Here is a 26,194-nt window from a genome sequence, read left to right as displayed (position 1 = left end):
TGTTTAGTTTCGTATTGCTTTATTATTCTGAGCCTGGGTTTATATACCCAGACTCATGTATAATTTCAACCCTTAAATCTAATGTATCTATTGCTGAGTGTGTAAGGCTCAGCATTGGGCTATTACATATTCTTATCTTATCGCTGAGTGTGTAAGACTCCGCGTTGGTCTATTAGCTATTCTTATCCTATCGCTGAGTTTGTAAGGCTCAGCGCTCGTCTCCTTCGTAATCTGACTCTGGGGTTGCAAGGGTTGGTCTTCATTTGTCTATTTATACAGTTCGTACATGTGGCCCTTATCTCTTCACAGCGCGCTACCTGCTAGTCGCTGAGTGCGTCGGAGGCATGTATACGATCATCGTATATTCATATGTTCATGCCTGAACATTCTGCGGGGGGCCAAGTGTGTGAATTGTTGCCTGTGGAAATCTTAATAATATACAGGACAAATACAAATATGATGATTGTTAATATTCTTGACGAAATGATCACCAATCCAATCCTTATGTTCGTGCCTGAACATTCTGCGGGGCCCAGAGAGTGTGACATCCAGATAAACCGAGTGTGCCACCAGTACCTTGGACTTTTGCTTAGGTGGCGGCTCCCATGCCAAGTGAAGTCGAGCCTCTTTGAAAAACTTCCGCGGCTTTTGGGTGTCATCATTTGTTGCATTAGTATAGCTGAGTGCATCTGTTGAGGAAGTTGTCAATCGTTTCATTGTTGCCGAAGCCAAAGCCTCCAAATGGTAGATATCCTTCGTTTGATCCTGATGCCTTAGAACAGATATTGATTCGCTTGTAGTAATTATGGTTGTTTCCTTTAAAATGTTGCTGCTACTTCCAATTGAATCCCTTTCCGATGTAATTGTACTTGCAGTTTTAGTCTCCATAGTTGGTAGCGCTGCTGTGGTCATCACTGGAGAGTTTGAGTCGGTATTGTCGCTGTTCTCTTCAGCTGCACATCCAGCCGCTGTTGCAGTCTCCGCAGAAGTTTGCTCTTCCGTCGTGCTGCCAACTGTGGAAATATCATCCATTGGTCGAACTTCCAATTGGATATCTGTTGATGTATCTTCAGCGATACTCAACGTCGATGTCGAAGTTGTGGCAGAAATTCCATTCTTGTCCTCATCTTCTATGCCCTCCGAATCCAATGTCGGAGTTGGTGGAGCCCAGATCTTCTTTATTGATCTCTTGTCTTCACCCTGCTTTGTTTTTGTTGTTACTACTTGAAGTTTATTTTCTTGTTCTGTAGATTCAGTTATATATCTTCCCATGTGGGGGCTTGCCGGCGGGTTGAAATCCCACTTTTTGAACACAATTGCATCCAAAGCTGCCTGAGATGCTGGCATCTCATCAGCGGTGACCTCGTCACTGTTAGTGTGAGTGTCTTCTTTTATGTTTTGCAGTGCACTTATTTTTCTTTCCAGCCTTTTAGACACTGTGTACACTTTGAATTCCAGTGCGTCTATGCCATCGATTTCATGGACACGCTTATCATATTTAACCTCCAAATCGGTAAGCGTTGACTGGACTTTATTCCAGAGGAACTCTAGCGTTTCTTTGCTATCTAGAGCATCCTCCTGGTTGCTGAGCTCAATGTTGGCCTGCACTTCTTCAATGTGCAGCCATACTCTTTGAACTCTTTTATCCAAAAGGCTAAGCAACTTCACCATTGGGCTCGACCAACCGAATAAAAACATCTCATGCCTTGATGTTTCCGGTCTCGTTTCCCAGCTATAAAGTTGGTCTGTGTCTATGGCGTGATCGGTAACTTTGGTCCTGATTTCTGCCATTATGCCATCAAATATTTCTCGTTAAATATTGATGGTTGACGACACAGTTGTTTGTTTATTGTAGATCCATTGGCTTTTCCCGTTGGAGGTTTTTTTGATTCGATCACTAGGTTGATCTTGCTGTGCCTCGACTCACAGCTTGGGTTGGTAAGCCAATGCACAAATCTACAATTATTTAGAACTTCACTTTGTACTAAACACAAAAACTTTTCCTTGTGGACTGCATCGAAGTATTAAAATACTTCATCCGGCTCGAAGGACCATGAACGAATACACTTGACTATGATGGTGTTTAGTTTCGTATTGCTTTATTATTCTGAGCCTGGGTTTATATACCCAGACTCATGTATAATTTCAACCTTTAAATCTAATGTATCTATTGCTGAGTGTGTAAGGCTCAGCATTAGGCTATTACATATTCTTATCTTATCGCTGAGTGTGTAAGACTCCGCGTTGGTCTATTAGCTATTCTTATCCTATCGCTGAGTTTGTAAGGCTCAGCGCTCGTCTCCTTCGTAATCTGACTCTGGGGTTGCAAGGGTTGGTCTTCATTTGTCTATTTATGCAGTCCGTACATGTGGCCCTTATCTCTTCACAGCGCGCTACCTGCTAGTCGCTGAGTGCGTCGGAGGCATGTATACGATCATCGTATATTCATATGTTCATGCCTGAACAAGTGGGAACAAGTAATAAAATATGATTTGGTATGTCATTAGTCACCCTACGGTCGTTGCTGTTATCTATCTTTGTTTATCATTCGCATAGCACAAGACATACAGATCATGCGATTACATTAAAAAGCGCAGATTAAGATCGTACGATTGTACCGCAAGCGGACAAGCAGACGAAGAATAGATGATATCGCGGCTGCGCATAGCGCCACTTAATCCAGCGTGATTAGCTAAGCTGCCGATCATAATTGAAAAGATCTTTGACGATAGCAGTCGCGACGTTCAGATCATAAATTATTGTAAAAAAGAAAACGTGGGTGAATTATTACACAATATAAAAAGATTATATCCGTGGATAGTGCAAGCAACAACTATTTAATTAGTGTTCTAGTGATTTGGCAATAGGTAAGTTAATGTACAAGTGTTATAATTTGCTAATTATTCATTAATTTAGGTGACCACCTCGATTTAACCTAATAGCTAGAGCTATCACCTAAAGCAAAGACTACGAAAGAGTAGTTGGCTTTTATTTTATATGACTCGTGCGGTCAATGACACGCAGCGATAAAATAAAAGACCTGGCTGCACAGCAGATTAGCTACCACGAAGACAAGACACCCTCACCGACACAGAGCTAACTCTCAACAGCATAAGAGTCCATTAACGGCCAAAAGAGAGACTCCACCCTCAACAACCGGTACTAAAGAATCGGTATCTCTAAAGCAACCCAATGACGTCGGACAGCCTCATTTAGATCTAGCCCTTGCCCAAATACATGAGTTAATTAAGGACCCGGCGGAATGTAGACTAATGCATCAGCTGATGCGCTGATGTAGGAACACAGCGGAGGTAGTCAGAGCAGACTATGTGTGTTGCTCTGAAAAGGTTTTTATAAAACAAAAAAAGAAAAAACAAAAAAAAGAGTTGATTAGATCAAGAGATCTTTAGATTTATATTTATATTTATAATGTTTAACCCCAGTAGCCATCGTCATCTTGGGCCCAGGAATACAACGGTATGCAGATATTTATATAAAAACAATAAACACGCTGTGTAAGTAATTGAATGATAACAAATCCAGAAAAATATAAAGCTCTCTAAAATCTAACTATGATATGCTTGCACAAAAAGTAGTTGAAAATATTTAAAATTATAATGAATTTGTACTAATTAATTTAATGAAAGAATTATGCAAGAAAACAAAAAAATGAAGTAAGACAAAATTAAAGGAAAGAATTATACAAAAACAAAAAACAAAAAAATTAAATAATACAGAACAAATGAAAGAATTATAAAATCTTAATGAAAACAAAAATGTAACCTAGAGTTAAATTAAATGTTGTAGATAATAAGAAATATTGTAACCGTATATAATTAGAATGTAAGAAAAGGTATTAACACCTAAGTATAGGATAGTATTGATTAGAAAACCTTATTATCTCCTCAACACGCCTCTCTCTTAGAATGATGTGGTCTTCTCAATGTTTGATTAGTTTTTTTTTGTTTAATACTGAATTAAAATGATGAAAATTAATATGAATTCGTAAGTTTTTTGGTCTGTCGACTATCCATGCCAGGATCGTGTAAGGTGTAGTATAGTTCTTAAGGACTTAATTAGGGACGATACAACTAAAATACAGTATTGTCAAGGTAGGGAGGGTAGAGACGAGGGACGAACAACACCTACTGTCTCTCTGTCAGTCAATGTCATGGTTAAGTTTACCACATTAATATTGCGTGTCGGCGCATTGGTCAAATACAGTCACTTTTGAGATATATAGTTTCTGAAGCGCACTATAACTAAAGTGTGTTAGGGTAGTGTAGTATGTTGTATGACATATAAGCATATGCTCACAGTATAGTAGTGTACACAATATATGATTTTACATATCCCCGAAGATTATCATGCCCACAACATAGCAACACTTTGTTGCTTTATTTATATTATAACAGCTATACATAAGTGCCGTAATTTGATCGGTCACTTATGTATAGACCGGCCTGCAGCGTGGGATCTGCAACGTAAGCATTGTTACGCCGCAGCTTAAACGCTAAAATGTATATGCCTTCTGCATATACATACAAACATATATACACACACATACAGCATGCTATATACTCCCATTCTGCCGCTGCTTTTAGCGACAGAATTCTTTATGTAAACTTTATGTATTCAGGCTAAGACAAAACCTTTTCGAATTCAATAAAGCATTCGCTGAATGACAACCAAACCTATCGGTTCGTTTTATTCTTTTATTATTACAGTAGAATAGGTGGAGAAGAACCCCCACAATGCGGCGAGCTAGTGACGAGCATAGCAAGAGTGCGCACCTCGAAGCCTTCTACACGCCATAGAGCAAGCCTGTACCTAACATCCGCAGGCGACATACAGCGCGCTCGTCGAGAGAGCGCAACTTAGTCAAACCCGTACACTACACTTGGCTAAGGGACAAACGTCACGAACCACATTCTGAGGTCATAACACTTGACCTCAGGATGCACCAGAGGCTCAGAAACATCCAATCCAACTTCCCAGTAAAGATGACTTTATTCGTCACTACATACAGTTTCCTCATGTGCAGCACTAGCATGGCATTGTTGCACTTATTCGTCTCGTAGAGTTGACTTCTGTTGACCAGTCAACGTTTAGCTTCACATTCAGGGCAAGGCTTCTCGTAAGGCGTACATTGCCATATTCGTATGCTTCGACACCAAGGCTGTGCATATCGACGTAGTATCTGTTGTCTCAACGGATGCTTCCTTAGCCGCGATGAGGTGCGTGATTTCACGACGAGGATTGTCTGTGAATATACATATATTTTGCGGCAACGCCACGACTTTCATTAGAGCAAGCAATCAATTAAATAATCTACGGAACTACTTCTTCAAACAAGAAAGTCAACAAATGACAATTCATACACAAATGAACTCATAAACCTTCATTTCATCTCACCTAGAGCACCATACTTTGGCGGCCTCTGGGAGACGGCACTTAAAAAGCCCGCTGCACGTTTGGCCACAATCACATCGAAAGTTGAAGCCATTCTCAACTCGCGCCTGCTCACCCCACTATCATCAGAGCCAAGCGACTTGGGTGGTTTGACACTTGCGAGCATTGCCTGAACACAATATAGAAGAGCACAGCTGAAATCTTTGGACCACAAGCGTTTGATAACTGGTACAGATTACTTCAATGAGCTCAACGTGCGCTCTTAGTAAACCAAACCATAATGCAGTATCTCTATCGGTATTATAATTCTTATAGAAGAGGACAACAAACCTTCTGAGAAGTGGATAATGCGTCGCATTACAGGCTGTAATTTAAACCTACAATTCCTGGACGAGATCAAAGAGATGTTCGCACTACCTGTCTCTTGAAAGACTGCGCCATTCAATAGGGCCAAATCCAATCAAATTAATTTGTTTAACTTGCATTGAAACCTACATTCTTATATTTGAGACCACCCTAATTACTTGCCTTTCTTGCATCGTAAAACCCTCCTTGCTGCTGCGCTTGCTCATACGTTTTGTATTTTTGTCTATACCAAGAACTTTACGACCAAACGCAGTCGCTGCTTACTGCACAGTTAGCAAAGCGCGTTCTTATACGTGCGTGTGTATGTATGCGTTCCTAACTAAAAGTGTAGAGTGAGTAGAATATCAGATTGGAGGGTTCAGGGTATCTCCTAGTCGAGCAGTCTCGATTAGAGTTTTCTTACTTCTTATTATTGGATTTAGCAAAGATTAACATACAACTTCGAATTTAAACATTCCAAATACCTTTGAGGGATCAAAAGTTATATCTAACGAAACACACATATGAATGCTACTTTTTATCTACAAATGCACAATAGCAAGACTTTGCACAATTGGACGATAAATTACTGCACTACAAAATAATTTTCACTCATCTTATTTAACATTAGAGTCGTCGCGACTGCTGATAAGCACACAGCTGATCTGAAGCTCGTCTTGTGATTTTGGTTAAATCGTGAATTAACAATTTGACCAATGGCGCGTTAGTGGCAAAAAACTTGTACAGTATCTTTTTAAATACACGGTGAAGACAATAATGAAGTGCATTTCGCAAATTAATTGTTAAAGTTCAATTTGTAAGTCGGACTCCGGCCGCTTGCCAGCGACCGCGTGTCAAAATAGCTGATCACTTGTTGGTGTCCACGGAAGTCGCACTGACTGGTTGTTGTCCATGGAAGGTTAACAATCAGTGTTGCATACTCTTGGGCATTCGCAAATTTGGCAGCAACAAATTTGTTAATCTTGCCCAAAATGGATAGAGACGCATTTTATACAATTTCGGTTTTTATTAAAATTTACACCCCCGCCCTTATATCCACCCCCTCATCATCATTTTTTAAAACTCGTATATCAAATACTAGAGACTTGTGCTTCGGTATACACATACATTTAAACATTTTGATTACGTTCTGAAAGTTTCATTACGATCGTACGTCTAGAAATAATTATTCAACAAGTAAGTTCTCATTATATTGTCAACACTGCAGCGCAACCCGAGCGCAATCGCATGTATATGCGTGTGTGTGTCCGAATTATTATTGAAATATCAGTTGCTTGGAGGGTTCAGGGGTTCTCGTAGTCGAGCAGTCTCGACTAGAGCTTTCTTACTTGTTTAATGTTAGCTGCAATGCTATATGTTCTACTGGCCTTGTTTCTAGAGCCGCATCTTCTTGCGCAAGTGTGGCGGCTTGCCCTTCACAAAAAAAAAGACTACTACTAAGCAGGCTATCTGGAAAAAGCAAAAAAAAAAAAAAACAACGGACAAATATTCCGCAAAATAAAGCCCGCCCAACTTAGCTCCAATTGCTCAAGTGCGATTGATTTGTCTTTGCATTGATTTTGAAATTCCAGCCTCTACTCTGGCTTTTCTTTGCTATATGGCGTCATAGCAATAAAGTGAATTCGTTTTAATTGGTGTCGTTCAAAACGAGGTGGTGGTTCTGTGGGCAGAAGCACCGACGGGATCATTTTAGATATTTTGACAAACATGCTACTTGGCTTGGGTGCGAGTTCAACTCCCGCGGAAAACTCTTTTTTGTTATTTCAGCTTCTTTTGTATATTTTAAATTTTATAAAAATGGGTTTTTCCGCATTATGAATATTGATTAAGCTTATTTATATGTATGAATTCATAAATATATGGCTCACGCATATAAATGCCGCAATTTGGGCACTATAAATGGCGATTGCCACGCCCCTAGTGGCCGTAGAATCCTCATTTTTAACCGTAACCTAGCTGCAAACTTTGGATGCTTACGCTCAAAAAAAACTTAACTATCCAAATTTGAAGCTTCTAGCTCTTTTACTTTAGGAGATATAAACTCTATCACAGCTCGTTGGACTTGGGAGGTCAACCTGCGTATATACTAGCATCAATAGTGCCCAAAATATAGCAGAATTTAAAAAATCACTATATCTTCAGGTCCGATTTTCCACGCCCTTAGTGGGCGGAGATATATAATTTTTCCACCCATCTTTAAAGAATCGAAACATTAGCTCTCGTGCCAAATTTCAGCATTCTAGATTTACCACTTTGAGAGATACAATTTTATCCGATTTGCCACGCCCCCAATGGGCAGAGATATATCCGCCATAGCTGGTGATCTAGGGTGGTCAACGCGGATCTACATACCAAATTTCAGCTTTCTAGCTCTTCAACTAACATGATTTCTGGCATTTTGGAAAATGCATTTTCCGATTTGCCACGCCCCTAGTGGGCGGATCCCGATATACACGAGTATATGTTCCAAATTTCAAGTCTCTAGCTTCAATAGCGCCGAAATAGACTGCGTTCGTACGGACAGACGGACGGACAGCAAGACGGACATTGCACAAAACCAGTATACTCATTTCACTTTCGTGAATGAGTATAACAAGTTAGGCACATAACAGACAATATCAATAAACAAGTTCTTACAATCTTTTATTTAAAACCTTAACTATTGGCACTAACCAGACAGCACATAGACCGGACACGTAGTGTAAAGTGATTTGCACACTTATTTTTGAGCATTGGTTCCCAGACCGTTCGTATTTGCTCGGCTCCTCACCTTTTAGGCTTGTGCTACGAAAATATGGGAACACAGAATCATTTCTCTTCATGCGCTCGACCGAGATGGTCGACAAAAGATCCCTTTATGCTAAATGTTTCCCTTGCTCAGGCACAAGCAGCAGCTCACAAAAATTGAAACTTCTTCCCAGCTGGAGCCCATGTCTTCCCTTCTGTGTGAAGAGTATACCGAACTCATCAAACCGTTTGCCAAGCTCGTACAAAATATTTGAAGGGTATGAAAGCGTTGGTGCTCATAATGAAAATGCTTTCGCGATGAGCGTGCACGCACACACTCTACCTTGCTACATGTATTACGAGTATTTGTATGCCTGTGTGCGAAGCTCTGCCTGTAGCCAGTGTTGCCAGATAAGCTATTAAATAACATTTCTAGCTTTTTTAAAATCCTAAATGCTATATCAATTTTGAAAATGCTATTAGCTATAAATCTAGCTATTTTACAAAAGAATATTTTAAGTTTCATTTTAGTATTTAAAGAAAAAAATTTTCAATTAAGTCCCAAACTGTACTTAATGATCTGTGCGATTCTACCACCACTACTTTATCGTATACATATACTTACATAGATAATCACTAGTGGTTCATTTACACCATCACCGATTGCGCATTTCTCGGCATTAATTGTGTGAAAGAGTGTATTACAAAATAGTGAAAATCTATAAGCAAAAATTTTATGATTCGCGCACAAAAATCACAGATTTTAAAGATTGTATAAGAAAGGACGAGTTGGACAACACACGGGCATATTACATATACGGCGAATTCAGTGTTTTTGCCAAATTACATGACATTAAAATGCATAAAGAGAGTTCAGCTATTTAGCAATTTTAAGTCCCAGCATTTGCATTTGGATGATCTTGTGAAGTGCTCACATACATACAGATTTATATATGCATGGGCTACTCGGTAATTTAAGCACCTGATTTTATATCGATGATCGTCGTTGGCTATCAGAAGGAATTAAAAAAAAAAAAGTGTAGTTTATGATTAAGGTCAGTATACAAAATGGGATGCGATTGTCGATCCCTTCCACCTGTGCATATATACATATATATATATATATATATATATATATATATATATATATATATATATATATATATATATATATATATATATATATATATATATATATATATATATATTAACAGGAGCATGCTAGAAAAGAAACTTATAAAACGTATTGGCAAGTGCACTTGTCACTTTAGTTAATCAGCTACCGCGGATCTTCAATTCGAACCTAAAATCATTCACACAAATCTAAGTTGAGGTAGGCACACGCCAATGTTCACGTTCCATGCATACACGCATGCATATACACACACGCACATGTAAAGGCTCATAGGCATACAAATGCTTAACCAAGTGATATTCCATAATTGTACGATTCGGATCCCATGCGTACAATGTATATATGTACATACATATGTATGTACATACATATATATGTATGCGCGCACTTCACAAGATCGACCAAATGCAAATGCTGGGCTTTAAAATTTGTAGAGGCAGCCAGAGCTTCGCACACAGGCATACAAATGCTCATAGTACATGTAGCAAGTAAGAGTGTGTGTGAGCATGCTCATCGCGAAAACACATTTATTATGAGCACCAACGCTTTTATACCCTTCTTAGAAATAATCATAAAAACGCTAGCATTTTGTATAAACGTGGCAAATGCTTTACAAATTTCGGTATAACTTTCACTGAAAAGGAAAGAGCTGGGATCGTCGTGAATAAAAATTTCAATTTTAGTGCGTTGCTGACAGCCGAAAATTTTTGAAAAAAAAAAATCGGACAAAAAAGATGATGTTTTTTGCTTTAATTTGTTTGATATTTAAATATATTTTAACAACTTGAAATCATGGCATCATTTCTTCAACCACAGCAACCCGTATCTGTGAAGTTTTATACAAAATATGTTTTACCTGACGCTTTGAGTCAAGCATCACAGTATTGATCTGACTAAAAATTTTACTCACTTGCGCATTTGCAAAGAAAGTAATGCAAAAGTGGCCACATTCCTAAGTTTCTTATATCCTATCGAAATCTTAGAAACACGCCTCTCAATCCACAACCTTGTAGCGTTTTGAGTAGTTTCCTACTGTATTGGGTGAATGTTCTTATATTGGGGTTCAATACTTTCAGTATTTTCACTGCTCGAACCTCCAGCGACCGAGCCGAGCAAACACGAATTATAGTTGTTGACCGACTTAATAGTTTCGAGCTGTAGAAAAATTTGTTTACATGTTTAGTCTATGTGTTCTCTGGTCAGTGCTAGTGATCAAATGAACCACCCACCACTATCGATGGGGCTATCGATACTGTCCATGGTACTATCGGTCCAATCGATGTTTTAAATTAAACAATCACAGAATATCGATGGCGTGCGATATCGATAGCTCTCCACATCTACATCAATGGTGCCACCTGAACAATTTTGCGCATCTGCACCGGATTATACTTGGGTAAAAGCAGCTCATTGAGGTGAGCCGGCTCGCTCGCTCTTTTTTATGAAGTGAGCCAACTCACTCATTTGGCTCACTTGCTGATAGCTCACGATGAGCTAGTGAACCAAAATCGAGCTAGTGAGCCTAATCACTGACCAGACAACACATATGTAGAGCAAACGTTTTCAGCGCCGAAAATATGTTATAATTATATATAATTATAGTTTATTTATGAACATTATTAGGACATACATACATATGTACATACGTATGTATGTATGTTCATACATTCATAGTCCATTTGTCCGGTCTTACGGACATGATTATTCAATACATGATTAAATAAATAATTGTTATTATGACTGATTAATTCATAATGCCCATTTGACAGTCACTCTACAATTTACAAACTATTAAATCGAGAGACAATTGTCTTCCCATTCGCCAAAACATATTCTATATGCAGTTCGGTGTGATCTGCCAAACTGTACGCACGTGTGAGCGCTCCGCGATAGCGAAATTCTTATCTTTCACTTTCGACTTAAAACAAAAACAAAATTAAGAGAACAGTTAGTCTGGCTGGCGCCGCTATGTCGCCAACACAGAGCAGAAAAGTTCCAAAAACGGACACTGGTCAACGGCAGAGCAACAACAACTATTATCAACCGTTACAAGCGCTGGATGACGAAACTGATAACGACAACTGTGAGGAAGTAATTGTCAACAAAACCAAAACTCACATTCCTCCTATTACGGTACTTAAAACTACTGCTGAACAACTGCATGGTATTTGCAATTTACTAAATGTCAAAGACTACTCAATTAGAAAAATTTCTATTGGAGTTAAATTACACTGCGAAGAAGAGGTGGATTTTGCCAATGTCTGCACCCACCTGCAAAACTCTAAAAATGAGTTTTTCTCCTTTGCAAAAAAACACAATAAACCATACAAAGCGGTGCTTACGGGACTTGATGACACTCCGGCTGATGAGGTTAGGAACAAGCTTACACAAATGGGACTTCAATGTACAGATGTCAAGTTTATTCAAAGGAAACGAGCCAACAATAGTAATTTCTCGCTGTATGTAGTTTACTTTGTCAACAAATCAACAAGTCTAAATGAGCTGAAGAAAAACTACTCTGTCATTGATCATATCAGAGTCAAATGGGACTACCAAAGACGCAGACAAAACACCGTGACTCAGTGCTATAACTGCCAGATGTTCGGGCACGGATCTTCCTATTGTAGTGTAAAACCATACTGTATGGATTGCGCAGGAAACCATAAAACTATTGAGTGTTCAGAAAAGTTACCTGTTAAGTGTGCAAATTGTCACGGCTCTCATAAGTCTAATTCAGTGGAGTGCCCAGGCAGAATAAATTATATAAAGTCAAGGGATAGGGGCGTCACCAAAGCACGGGTAGTCAGAACACCATTACAGTCTCCACAATTAAACTGCGTAAAAACCTTCCCAACTCTTAATGGACAGATTTCTGAACCATTAAAGACAACCTGGGCCAGGCAACCAGAGTTAAGCAGTGATCTCTTTTCGCTAGACGAGCTAAAAAGTCTTACTTTTGAGCTCATTAGTAATCTCAGAAATTGTAAATCCAAGACTGATCAGTTTGAGGTAATAACCTCACTTGCCTTCAAATTTCTTTCTTAATGTTAGACAAAGTAAAGATCATTGCGTGGAATGCCAGGGGCATTCAAAACAAAAAAGAAGAATTTTGTCACTTCCTGTTTAACAACGACATTGACATCTGCCTTGTATCTGAAACCTGGTTAAAAAATAGTATTTTCCTCAAGATTCGTAATTATAGCTGTTACAGAAACGACCGTACGACTAGTAGAGGAGGAGGGGTAGCAATCTTTATTAAAAAAAATATCCGCCACTCTTTGCTACCTCTCCCAAATACTAAAATTATTGAAACAATTGGCGTAAAAATCTTCATTAGTGATGGCACTGAGACGTCCATTTACTCATGCTATTTCCCAGGGGGCCGCGAAAATTCCTCGAAAAAACAGCTTTTTCAGGCCGATTTACATAAGTTGTCTAGTGCAAATGGAACATTTATTCTGGGAGGGGATTTTAATTGCAGACATCAGTCGTGGGGATGCTCTAGAGCGAACTCGTGGGGTAATCTACTCAAATCTAAGGTAGACTGCAGGAACTTTTATCTAATGCATCCCCCTGAACATACATATTACCCTGCAGGAAGTCACGGGCAACCCTCAACTTTAGATTTTTTCCTTACTAATCGTCCTGGTTATCTAGCTAGCCCACGTGTGCTACACACATTAAACTCTGATCACCTTCCAGTGCTGCTTGAGGTATCTGTCAATGCTGCCATTACCGCAAACTACTTTTACTTCGATGTGAAAAGAGCAAACTGGGTAAGATTCGCCCGTTTTGTCAAAAATTCGCTTCCACCCCTAAACTCCAACTTAATGTGCCGCACAGAAGATGTTGATGATATGATTAATGTTTTTAGTGATGTCCTTCGCGAAGCCAAAGATATTAGCATCCCAAAAAAACAAATCAAATTTTCTCCAAAACCACTGCCGCAAAACATTCTCAACCTTATAAAGAGTAGGAACATACGACGGCGCACCTGGCTGAGATATCGTCACCAGTCCGATCTCATCCTTTTAAAATGGTTAAATAAACTAATCACCAAAGCGATACTAGAATTTAGAAATAAATCCTGGAATATCACTCTTGCAGCCTTAGATAAAGGTTCTTCCCCCTTTTGGAAACTCTCCAAAATTGTTAGAAAGAAACACTTAAATATCCCAACATTAGTCAATAATAACATCAGTCACACGACAGAAGAAGAAAAGGCTGAGGCGTTAGCTCAATCCTTTCGACTAAATCATATCGTAGCTGCTGGGCTCGGTGATCCGCTAACTAAAGCCGCTGTCGATGCCTCAATCCTCTCAGTCGCGCAATTATCTATAGAGCCGCTGAATGATTACTTTGTTAGCTCCAGCGTCATAAAAGGTATACTGAAAAAGCTGAAGAAGAAGAAATCTCCAGGTATTGACAAAATTGACAATATATGCTTAAAAACCCTACCTACGAAGGGAATAAAGTTTATTACTTACATAGTCAATAAATGCCTAGAGCTATGCTATTTCCCTTCTGTCTGGAAATGTGCTAAAGTTGTTCCTATTCCAAAACAAAATAAGCCTGTCGAGTTGCTCTCGTCATACAGACCTATTAGTCTTTTGTCGGCAGTCAGCAAAATACTAGAGAAGGTTATCCAAGATAAATTAACTCACTTTGTTGAATCCAATAATATCCTTCCAAGTCACCAGTTTGGATTCAGAAGCGAACACAATACTGTTCAGCCCCTTTATAGAATTAAAAAAATCATTAAAGATAATTTTTCTAGTTCTATGTCAACGGGAATGGTACTGCTAGATATCAAAGCCGCATTTGATTCAGTGTGGCATGACGGCCTAATACACAAAATGCTACATCTTAATTTCCCACCTGCGGCCATAAAGATAATCCAAAGTTATCTAAAAAACAGATCTTTTATTGTATATTTAGGTAATGCTTCATCCACAGCAGTTAACATCTCAGCAGGCTGTCCCCAAGGCTCATGCCTATCCCCTATTCTATATAATATATATACCTCTGATCTCCCAATATTACCTCATTGCACTACCTCGGTCTTTGCGGACGATACAGCAATTCTCTGTGGTGGAATTCTTTCTGCAGATATAGTTCGAAACCTCCAAACAGCATATGACTCTTTAGGTACATATTTCTCTCAATGGAAAATTTTAGTCTGCCCAGAAAAGACCAAGGCTATATTCTTCACAAAAAAACGAAAGGACATCTACGTGCCAATAACAGACATCAGACTGGGCTCGGAATATATAAAGTGGGATCCAAATGTCAGGTACTTGGGTATTACACTGGACAGAAGACTTACATTCAAGGACCATATAACCAATACAAACAAAAAGCTCAAACATATTCTCCGTACGTTATATCCCTTTATAAATAGAAACTCGAAGCTAAGCATAGAAAACAAAATGTTCTTGTATAGGTCAATTTTCCAATCAGTTACTTTTTACGGTGCACCTGTCTGGTCAGATATAGCCAAATGTCACATAAGTCAATTGCAAATCGCACAAAATAAAATCTTGAAGCTTATTTTGAATCTTCCTTGGCATCATTCCACGTTAGATCTACACTGTCGAGCCAATGTTGAATTGGTAGATATTAGATTATCGCGACTATCGCAAAATTTCATAGCCAAGTGTCATGAATCAACATATTCACATATAAATGAACTGGCATAGCCATTTAATTTTAAGTATTTTTAGTGTTTAAGTTAGCTTGTAATAAATAACCTCGGGGTTTTCTATTTCTTTGATTTTTCCCCCAAATAATTAAGTCATATTATATACCATGTCATATCTCTAAGTAAATATCTAAGCAGAAAAGGCCTAGTTCCTAGTCTAAACTCTTTAATTATTGTAAGATACCATTCACAAAAAAAAAAAAAAAAAAAAAAAAAAAAAAAAAAAACTGTAATTACAACAAAGAGTGAAATAAATTGAATTGAATTGAATATTCTATATGCGCCCAACGCTTTCATACCCTTCCTAGAAATAATCATGAAAACGCTAAGATTTTGTATGAGCATGGCAAACGCTTCTAAGATATCGGTATAACGTTCACTCAAAAAGCAAGTAGGACACATAGCGCACAGCCGTGCTTCATATGTATAATAGCAGGACCATTTTTTCAGAGCGCTCGCAGCGCACTGGCTCTGTTGTGCTGTATTTTCACTGCTCGAGCCTCAAGAGACTGAGTCGAGCAAATACGATGCTAAGCAGTCTCTCATCGACATACATATATTCGGCGCTGAAAACGTTTGCTCTACATGTCTCATCTATGTGTTGTTTGGTCAGTGGCCACAAGGAGCCATATGAAAGAACAAGCTCAGTGGCTCAGTTCAGTGAGTTATTCACTTTGGCTCACTCACTCATGAGCTACCCAAGTCTAATATACGGTCAATCAAAAAGTCGTCTCTAGCTCTTATGTATGTATGTATATCTTCTGAAATCGACGCGTTCAAACATGCGGACAGACAGACGAACTGGGTTAAATCGACTATCACTTTGAGTGACTAAGGATATCATGGGGTTGATGACCATAAAAAAATACTTTACGGCGGTCATATATTATGCATTATACATAATACATACACCACTAATTTTACATGCAGATATGTACATATTCCTAGAAAAAAAAGAAGGCAATGCATTTTTATATGGCATGTGGAATAACTACTAAGCCGGCAGTTACCAGGTGGTGGTTCTGGTTGCCAAGCAATGAAGCGGTCAAGTTTCTGACGTTAACGAAGTCAACAAAAGAGCCACAACAAATAAAATGAAACGTGAACATATGTATGTATGCATATAATTTTGCTGGATTAATCGCGTATTCAGTTGAATTTGTATAAAGTAAGCAGGATGTCGTTCAAAGAAGTACGTGGTGAGTGGTTGAGCTGGGGCTGTAACTTTTTAAAGTTTTGCTATTTCATCCTTGTTTTTGATGCTCTCATCCATCAGATTTGAGTGAGCAACTCAAGTTGGTGGGCTTTCCACGAGTACTTCCGCTTCAAGCGCTCGCCACTCAACATGGTAGCCTAGCTAGCTTTCATATTGTGGCCGAGTTAATACAATGGGTCTCTGGGCTGCTGGAGCCGGGCGTTATTCTGGCCGGTAACGTGGAAACGGAGGAACAGCGTGTGCTGCTCATACGCGCAGCTACTGAATTCTTTGTGATAAAGGCAGCCATAAAGCTTAATCCGCGTAAACTCTATGCCGCAGCGGCTGTTAGTTGCACCGAGTTACAGAAGATAACAAGCCTACTCATTACGCCTACTCACATAGAGGAAGATGCCGAGAATAGAGATGAGCAACGTGAGCAAGATTGCCGTCTCTATCAAGTAGACATTGGCGACAAAATGGATGCGTTGCGTCGAGCGCGCGACCTATGCTCGGATTTAACACAGCGCGGTGCTGGTCTTTTCGATCTGCTATCTAAGGAGCTGATCAACAAGTCAGTGCGTGTCGCGCAGGTGCAACGCCCTATGGAACTAGTCAGCGTGGAGCGCACTTTGAAGAACGCTATCCAGACCAGCCATCTGAAGCTGCAGTCCAGGCGTGCCCAACTAGAGAATGCCCGTGTGGAGCTTAATGCGCTCAGCTCTAAACTTCTGCGCAAGCGAGCTGAGCTGGAGAGAACCAAGCAGCGACTAGAGGCACTTCAAAAAATTCGGCCCGCCCACATGTCAGAGTTTGAGGAGTGCGAGAAGGAGCTGCAGCAACTATTTCAGCGCTACTTTCTACGACTTCATTTACGTGATGCGCTTCGTACTCTCCAGAAAGCACGCACCAAGCGACGTGACACACCCATTTCATCGCCAATGCTTCAGAAGCCGACAGAGAGCTCGATGTCATTTATACCAGAAAGCCTTATGGAAGACGATGACGATGAAGACGAAGATGGTGCTGGTGAGCATATAGGCAACGGACTGTCACGCGAGGCGGCCTTCGGACTGGATTCAGAAATATCCGACATACGCGACGAGGATTTAATGCTACAGAATACCACAGTAGACAGAAGTGTCCCTCTCGGTTCGGTTGTAGGCTCGACGGCACCCAATAAAAGGCCCGGGACGGCCACCTCTCGCAAGCGTCCCACCACTGGTCATAGTCGTCAAGCGGCAGCCATAGTATGTGTAGCTACCTCAAGCGGAGCGCGACCCAGACGCAACGGACGAGATGGACCAAGTAGCAGCATGCTCAATCGCTTAGGACATCACGACAGCAGCTTTGGCAGTTCCGATAGTGAACTCAACGTGGACATGGGCTCTGGCAAAGGCGATGATGATTGTAAGTCTGAAGCGTATATTATTAACGTCAATTGATATTATTTTTGTCTCCTTACTCTCTATTTCCTATTTCAAAATCTTCATCCAGTTGATCTTAACTCTATTGATGATATTAGCATATCAAAGCTCACGGGCGAGCTGCCACTGCGCCCGAAAACGGCGGTCAAACCGGAGCACAATAGCGATGAGGATTTTTAGCGAAACGAGCTGATGTACAGAATTATGGACCATAAATGAATAATGAATGTACCATTTGTAAACTATAGTTGATGCATTAATTAAGCATCGATATTCCCGTAATCTACTATTTAGCTAACATTAATAAAACATTGATGTCTCATTAAACTATCACTAATACACGTGTTATACGAGTATACTTTATTCGTTTATTATGCAGACACGCCTAATAAATTGGCTGATATATATTTAACAGACAGAAAGAGGAGTGGCAGACTGCACAAAGTATATATATTCTTGATCAAGCCGACAAGCTGAGTCGATTTAGCCGTGTCCGACTGTCTGTCTACCCGCCTGTCCGTATTTTTGAACGCGCCGATCTCAGAAGATATGAGTTAGAGACTTAAAATTTGTTTCCTAGCCTCGGATATATCTCCAATAATAGATAAATACTCCCAATATTCATCATCGAACGATATATGTATATACATTGTGGGGTCTGCCACGCCTCCTTTCCCCTGTTACATACTTTTAACAAAGCCAATATGCCATGATTACCCATTGAAAATGGATTCAGTGTATAAAAACAATACATACATAGATATTAAAGAATTGGATGGGGGATCCATGGTGAAGCTATTTACAAAAGTTACTGAACATAATTTGGGTCCACTGGTGGATCTAAATCCCCACATCGCGGCAAACAATTTTTGCTTTGCTTGGAGTATAGAAGCTGGAAGCGGCCTTCTGTCTGTAGACATCGCTGCGCATTGAGGAGGTTGATGAGGAGTAGTCAAAGTGGCTGTTGACTTGCGATTGCTCCTGGCGTTCCAGGAAACTTTCAGCTATTGCTCGATCCACGCCGGTATATTGAAAATTTGGAGCACCACTCAACACATCTGTCTCGGAGTTACATTGCTGGCGGAGATTTTTATCAAACTTTTCAATAGCACGACCACGTAGTCGTTGCCCATTCAACTTTTGCGGCTTGGTGCTCTTATTGGCGCGATAGCTGCCCGTTAAACTAACCGGATGGGCATAGAGTACAGACGGTCTCATGTAGGGCAGTGTCATACCTCTATAATGTGGGGGTGGAACCGGCAGCAGCATGCTAGCCTCGCGGCTGGGAGGTGAGGGAGGCAAGTATGTGGGCGGTGGTGGAGGTACCTGCAAATATGTAGTTCTAGATTAGATTAGAAATATATTTTTATTTATTTTATAAAATGTACCCCATTGCCGTTAACTGTGGCTGGTATGAGCATAATGGAACGTGATGCGGCCGTAAGCTGACGCCCCGTTTTCTGTGGAGGTGAGAAGGTGCCGAGATGAGTGGCATACATCCACATAGTAGTCAGTTCCTTGTTGTTTTCCTGAACAGAGCGATAAAAGAACCATTCACAGCTGAATTTTTCTATTGACTGTAGCCTAACCTTTTTGTTGTCATTTAAAGACATTGCTTTAATGTACTGCTCCACCTTTTGTTGATCCAATGCTATTGACGATTCGCTTGGCTTTATAATGACATCGAGTAGTTCATTTGGTTGTGATCTGCAAGTAAATAAACTGTAATATGTATATATACATATACATACATATGTATGTATTAATATTTCTGTTTTAATTTTCAAGTTTAAAAATTTTTGATTTATTTTTATTTACATAATGATGGCTAAGTATTACCACCAACCGTAGTGGTATTACGCACAATAACAAGAAAGCTTTAGTCGAGACTGCTCAACTACGACTTCCTCTGAACCCTTCAAGCAACTGATATTTTAATAATTCTTTGCGTATTTCTGCTTACACAAGAAATACATAATATATAAAAATGACTAAATATAATTATAAACAAAAAGTTAGAAACGCTCGGAATTCAAGGAGTGGTTAAGAAAGGACGTAACAGGTTTGACGAGGGCTTATTGCAGCTATTGCAAGTGTACCATATCGTTATCAACTTATCATTATAAACATTCATTTTAAGACGAATGTACAAAGTAATCAATTAGTTTAAAGTTTATTAGTTATTTTCATTATGTTTTTCATGAATATGATATTTTTTGTTATAATATTAGTATTTACATATGTATGTATATCGGTAATAACAATATAAAACAAGTAAGAAGACTAGTCGAGACTGCTCGACTAGGAGATATCCTGAACCCTCCAAGCTGATATTCTTATCATTCAGCACTTCTTTTATGCACACATACATACACATGCATCCATCTTCACACGCCCGCGCTCTGCTAACTGCGCAGTAAAAAGCGGCTGCGCTTAGGCTGCGCTGCAGTTTGGGCAATAGTATGAGAATTTACTTGCGAATAACTTCTTTTGTAAACATACGATCTTAATGAAATTTGCAGGGCGTAATCATATGCTCAAAATGTGTGTACATTCCATTGAACATGGGAAAGGGTTTTGTTAAAAGTATGTAACAGGTAGAAGGAGGCGTGGCAGACCCCACAAAGTATATATATTCTTGATCAGAGCGACAAACTGAGTCGATTTGGCCCTGTCCGTCCATCTGTCCGTATATAGCGCGCGCATATCGAGTTTATCAACAATGATAGCTCAATCCGAAAATCAGTTAAAAAATTATATCTCCCACATCTTTAAAGCTAGAATGTCCAAATTTTAAATATATATTAAAACGCATTTTATACAAATTCGGTATTTGTTCAAATTTCAGCTTTTATCTTAATATGTAATTTCACAAAATTGAAGTGTTCATATAAGTTCAAATTTTTAAGGCCAAGAATAACTTTTTTTTATTGCGACTATCGACCTCTATCGATGGTTTGGAAATTACTATCGTCCTCAATCGATGGGGTCCACCATCGATAGTTTGGCACCTCTAATACATACATATGTACATATATCACCAGTGTTGCTAGGTTTGAGACATAAAAATAGCAAAATCGGCTTTAAAAAATAGCTAAACAAAATTTGTAAAACAGCTTACAAAATAGCTGAACTAACTTTATACATTTTAATGGCATGTAATATGGCAAAAATACTGAATTTGCCGTATATATATATACCCGCGTGTTGTTCAACTCGTCGTTTCTTATACAATCTTTAAAATCTGTGATTTTCGTGCGCGAATCATGAAATTTTTGCTTATAGATTTTCTCCATTTTGTAATACACTCTTTCACACAATTAATGCGCAATCGGTGATGGTGTAAATGAACCACTAGTGATGATCTATGCTAGTATATGTATACGATAAAGTAGTGGTGGTAGAATCCCACAGATCATTAAGTACAGTTCGGGACTTAGTTGAACATTTTTTTTCTTTAAATACTGAAATAAAATTAAAAATATTCTTTTGTAATATAGCTAGATTTATAGCTAATAGCATTTTCAAAACTGCTATAGCATTTAGGATTTTAAAATAGATAGAAATGCTATTTAATAGCTAATCTGGCAACACTGTATATCACAAGTATTTGTTACATAGAGATGGAATTATTGCAGAACTAGTGAGACTTTAGAAGTTGACAGATTGTTAGTTTGTCAATTAATCGTTCATTGAGAAACTTTCTTGTGATAATTAAAATCAGATATTAAAAAATAAGAAGCTGTTTTGTTTCCTAAGTATGCCACATTTTTTGCTAACCGCAATTCCCAAATTTATTCCGCAATCGCTTTTGAAAATAAGCCAGATCTGGCCGAAAATTAGCCAAAACGGTAAAACCGTAACACTGATTCCGGAAAATACTTACATGCGTCTCTTCGTGCCAAGTGGTACATTATCGATGGATGAAAAACAATCGATATATCAGGAGAGCCCAAATCCATCGATTCTATCGATAGTCACCATTGATGGATTTGCATCTCTACCGCGAACTATTGAGCCACTTATCGATTGAATTGTGGTTGGCGATAGAAGTTGCAGCATCATGAACGCTAGGTGGCGTTTGAAGAATCACTGAAGTCATTTGTAGAGTCATCTATGTTTCAAATTTATATACGCTATCGGACAAATACTGACATTAATACGATAGTTCGATATACATACGTGTGTAAACCCAATATCCATCTCTTATTGCATAGCAGCTGTCTGTTCTGTTGTGTTTCATACAAATTCGTTGAAGAGTGTATAAAATCAGATTTAGTAAAAGCTGAATCTCTCGCGGTCAGTACTAAGCGCTGGCTTTGATTACTTATATCAATATAATTCAGTGCATTAATACGGAGCACATAGAATCGACAAACAAATTATTGATTTTTACAGAAGTACAGATAAATGGGTAAACTGTTGTCTTTAATTATTGATACATTGTTGGTGATTGCTTACGGAAGCATTCAAGTGATGGTTTAGAACACATGAAATGTAAAAGATTTAGTGGAATAAGCATTTTGAACTCAACAAAAGTAAAAAGAATACCTTAGCCGATTGTTGTCAAGTAGCAATCGATATTACAGTAGCCGCAATCGATTCCAAGTACACAGATAGAATAAAGATAAACCTCGTCTAAAAGCCATTTCCGCTGGGTTTATTCCCGATTTAATTTTATTTACCATATATTGCCGTCATTTAAAAATAATAGTGAAGAAAAGACAGAGCAATCGACGAATTGAAACATAAAAACGACGGTAAACTCGCCACGTCAGTGGGAGTGAGCGAGAAACAGTGACCAAAGGCAATAGCGTTAATAAACGGCAACTGAGTGGCAACTGTTCACTCTCCCAGCAATGTTGAATAACTTTAAAAACCGCTTTATATCGGCCATAGAGCCAGATCTGAGCTCTGCCGATCTGTTGCCAGACAAGTTTCCCTATGGGCGGCCTCCATTCTTACAGCTGCTCACTGCCGACGAGTTACGTGCCTCTGCTAATCATAATGTTCGACCGATTATTGTACCTCGCGACTTAAACCTATTGCCCTGGGGTACTGGATATGCCGAGTGCATAAACTCTGGCAAATCAAAGTGGAATGAGGATCAAGCTGCCTTCTGTCGGTAAGTTTTATTAATGTTGTCAAAAAAAAAAAAAAAAAAAAAAAAAACGTACATATATGTGTATTGTTAAATAGTTAACTATTATAGACAATGAAAACAGAAAGCCAACCAACTTTTCCTGCACAAATTTACCGAATTTGCCCAAATTGTTAAAAATGATTTTCCATGTTCATTGGATTCAAGGCATAAAAAAAATCGCACAGCATGCTACAATATAACATATGTGATGATTCTTAAGAAATAGATTTATTGAAATATACCGTTCACAGGCAAGTCCTTACGGATCCAGAAAAGAAGTATCCCGATCTGCCCTATACGTATTTTGGAATATTCGATGGCCATGCTGGATATGGGGCCGCATTGGCCGCCTCTCATCAATTTCATGATATACTACACGAGATGCTGGTGGACTGCAGCGAGCTGCTGCTGCCACGCGATCAGGTGAACGACAACAGCAAATCTCATGAAAATCCGACATTTCCGCATCCGACATACTTTCAACGGCGGGTCAGTAGGGATGAACTTATTATCGGTGCACTAGAGAGCGCCTTTTTCCATATGGATTGGCTAATATCACAAGACAGAAACTACTACAGAGATGCGGGTGGCTGCACGGCCTGCGTCACACTCTTTATTGATGGCAAAATGTATGTGGCTAATGCTGGCGATAGTCGGGCTGTGCTCTGTCAGAGACGAGCGGGAGCTGGAGTCGCACTTAGCGTTACTCAGTCAACAGCAAACCCCAATAAAATTGAGCCGAATCCGATGGACGGCGATAACAGTTACCCGACGGCCTATTCTGCCGATCATACACCGGAAACAGAACGTGAGCGTTTAATGAACGTAGCGCGCTTGAAGCCCCAGCTAATGGGGCAACATTATGTGGCCATGGAATATGCGAAGCGGCCACACATTACAGACATGGGCAAACGTATATTATGTCGCCAGGGTACCATGAAGGGTTGGACATACAAGACGCTGACGCGCAATGATCTGCGCATACCTGTGGTTAACGGCGAAGGTAAACGTAGCCGATTGCTGGGCACGCTGGGCGTAACTCGTGGCTTTGGTGATCATGATTTATTAGCCATTAATACGGGCGTACAAATAAAACCATTCCTAACGCCACATCCCGATGTGCGACAGCGTGATCTTAGTCAGGTTGTTAGCATACCCGATGAACACAACGAGGATGGTGATTATGGCATACTCGTAATGGCTACCGACGGACTCTGGGATGTGTCTGAAAATGATGCCGTCTCACGCATCGTCTTCCAAATGTTGTCTCGTTACCCCAGGGAGAAGCATCGTTACACAATGGCTGCCCAGGAACTAGTAGCACGTGCCCGTGGAAAAATCAACGATTCTGGTCATTGGCGCTTAGCGGACAGCAAAGCGGCGGCTACAGTCGATGATATTTCAGTTATTGTGATTCCTGTTTATCAGTATTACAAAGAGCATATTGAGTGGACGCACAACGATACGCGTGAACTTGAGAGACGACGGCGCAAGGCAGCCGAAGACAACATGGCCCAGGAAGCAGTAAATGCGTTCAATGACATTGCTGCTGAAGAGGCGCATGTTGTGGAAGAGCGCAGAAATTTACAACAGCAGCCAGCAATCGTAAAGACGGAACAGGTTATAGCGGGGCCGAAGCAAGAACAAGAAAGGCAGAAGCAGGATCAGCATGTTCAGTCTGAATCAGAGGAAACTCTTGTTGAGGAACTAAACGATAACTCACCACTTCAGGCGCGCCTCGAAAGTGTTAGCGAAACGCTTCAACAAGTACACCTGGAAGCACGTACAAAAGGTATATAACTTGACCAATATCTCACTAACGTAACTGAGCCTGTGATCCAATTACAGCCATATTTGGGGAGATAACAGCGCCGACAGCAGAAGCATCATCAGCTGTAACAACGTCAGCAAATAAACAACGCAGCAATCGCAAAGGGAAAGGCAATAAGCAGTAGAGAGAGAATGCGAATATATATATATATATATATAAATATATATTATATATATTATATTATAAATATATATTATATATATTATATTATATATATATATATATATATATATATATATATATATATATATATATTATATATATATAAATTCTTTAAGCAAGTAAATATATAAATATGTTCACAGAGGACAATTTAAGTTATGTTCAAGAACGTGCATTGTACAATAATTTAGTGTATGAGTAGATTTGTTTTTGCTTTATTTTTGTCGTCATTCATATTTCTCAAATTATGTACAAACACAAATGTATTCTTTAAAATTAGAAAGAGACCGCAAAGGCAAAAAAAAAAAAAATATTCACATTAAAATTAAATGTGACAATTTTTAATTTAATTCCGAATAAAAAATGTCACTATTTTAAGTTGATTAATATAATCAACTATTGTGTAATAGTGTAAAAACTACAAGACCTCAATTATTTGGTTTTTATACCCTTCTACTATTTAAAGTGGCAAATGCAATTTTTATAAATTTACGTTTTTATGAGACTGCTCGACTAGGAGATACCCTGAACCGTCCAATCTGATATTCTAATCATTCTGCACTTTTATGCACACATATGTACATACACAAGCATCCACACGCACGCATAAGCCCTCTGCTAACTGCGCTTGGGCTGTGCTGCAGTGTGGGCATATTATGAGAAAATATTTGTTGAATAATTTGTTTTGTAGAAACTTTCAGAGCGTAATTATATGGTGATATTGTGTGTACATTCCAAAGCCCAGTACTTGAAATACGATTTTTACAAATTGGGGGCGAATGGGGCGTGGTATTCAAAATTTGTAAATTAGAAAATGTTTGTATTCATTATATGTATATACACAGTAAATCTGAAGTCTCCAGATCTGTCTAACAGTGTTTCAATGAGGCTGAAAAAACATAATCAGTTTTTCGATTATTCTCGATAAAAAAAGTTATCGGATGATTTATCGACAAAATAAAGTAAACTCGTACTGCGTATGGTATACACGAGTATGCATGCCAAATTTCAGCTTTCTAGCTTTTGTATCTTCTGACATCGACGCACTCACACAGACGGACTTTGTGGGGTCTGCTACGCCTCCTACTGCCAGTT

The 26,194-nt window shown here is 39.2% G+C and overlaps 4 protein-coding genes and 1 long non-coding RNA gene across 8 annotated transcripts in view; 2 read left to right on the top strand and 3 right to left on the bottom strand.

Annotated features, from left to right (window-relative positions):
• Window positions 1–429: 429 nt before the first annotated feature.
• Window positions 430–1,766, bottom strand: LOC149090839 (uncharacterized). The gene has a single exon (XM_089263610.1). It carries the CDS (start codon window positions 1,696–1,698, stop codon window positions 430–432), a length of 1,269 nt encoding a protein of 422 aa, XP_089119736.1. The 5' UTR covers window positions 1,699–1,766.
• A 1,877-nt stretch (window positions 1,767–3,643) lies between these two features.
• The window catches only part of LOC149090834 (uncharacterized), a 177,718-nt gene continuing 155,167 nt past the window's right edge, over window positions 3,644–26,194 (bottom strand). The window contains exons 2-3 of the long non-coding RNA XR_016197474.1: window positions 10,551–10,845; window positions 3,644–5,263 (exon numbers count right to left, since the gene is read on the bottom strand). This is a non-coding gene — a long non-coding RNA (uncharacterized LOC149090834). The remainder of the gene's footprint in view (window positions 5,264–10,550; window positions 10,846–26,194) is intronic.
• On the top strand, window positions 16,312–18,205 carry Cluap1 (clusterin associated protein 1). The gene is made up of 3 exons (XM_030390386.2): window positions 16,312–16,540; window positions 16,618–17,946; window positions 18,034–18,205. The coding sequence occupies exons 1-3, from the start codon at window positions 16,519–16,521 to the stop codon at window positions 18,141–18,143; spliced, it is 1,461 nt and encodes a 486-aa protein (XP_030246246.1). The 5' UTR covers window positions 16,312–16,518; the 3' UTR covers window positions 18,144–18,205.
• The window catches only part of LOC115565507 (uncharacterized), a 42,886-nt gene continuing 35,017 nt past the window's right edge, over window positions 18,326–26,194 (bottom strand). For 2 of the 4 annotated variants that reach the window (XM_089264643.1, XM_089264644.1), the window contains 2 exons: window positions 19,352–19,670; window positions 18,326–19,289 (listed from right to left, as the gene is read on the bottom strand). In XM_089264643.1, coding sequence (XP_089120769.1) covers window positions 18,804–19,289; window positions 19,352–19,670 — 805 coding nt within the window. In that variant the 3' untranslated portion in view covers window positions 18,326–18,803. Of the gene's footprint in view, window positions 19,290–19,351; window positions 19,686–26,194 lie in introns of all 4 variants that reach the window. The other 2 variants (XM_089264646.1, XM_089264647.1) reach the window with 2 other exon arrangements.
• On the top strand, window positions 22,439–25,101 carry LOC108655400 (protein phosphatase 1H). Its single transcript, XM_018107103.3, has 3 exons — window positions 22,439–23,088; window positions 23,358–24,898; window positions 24,955–25,101. The coding sequence occupies exons 1-3, from the start codon at window positions 22,823–22,825 to the stop codon at window positions 25,059–25,061; spliced, it is 1,914 nt and encodes a 637-aa protein (XP_017962592.1). The 5' UTR covers window positions 22,439–22,822; the 3' UTR covers window positions 25,062–25,101.

Source organism: Drosophila navojoa, chromosome X, assembly GCF_054131105.1.
Source record: "Drosophila navojoa isolate 15081-1374.11 chromosome X, UAZ_NAV_1.0, whole genome shotgun sequence".
In the NCBI taxonomy this organism is placed as follows: Eukaryota; Metazoa; Arthropoda; class Insecta; order Diptera; family Drosophilidae; genus Drosophila; species Drosophila navojoa.
This window is presented reverse-complemented; position numbering and strand designations above follow the sequence as displayed.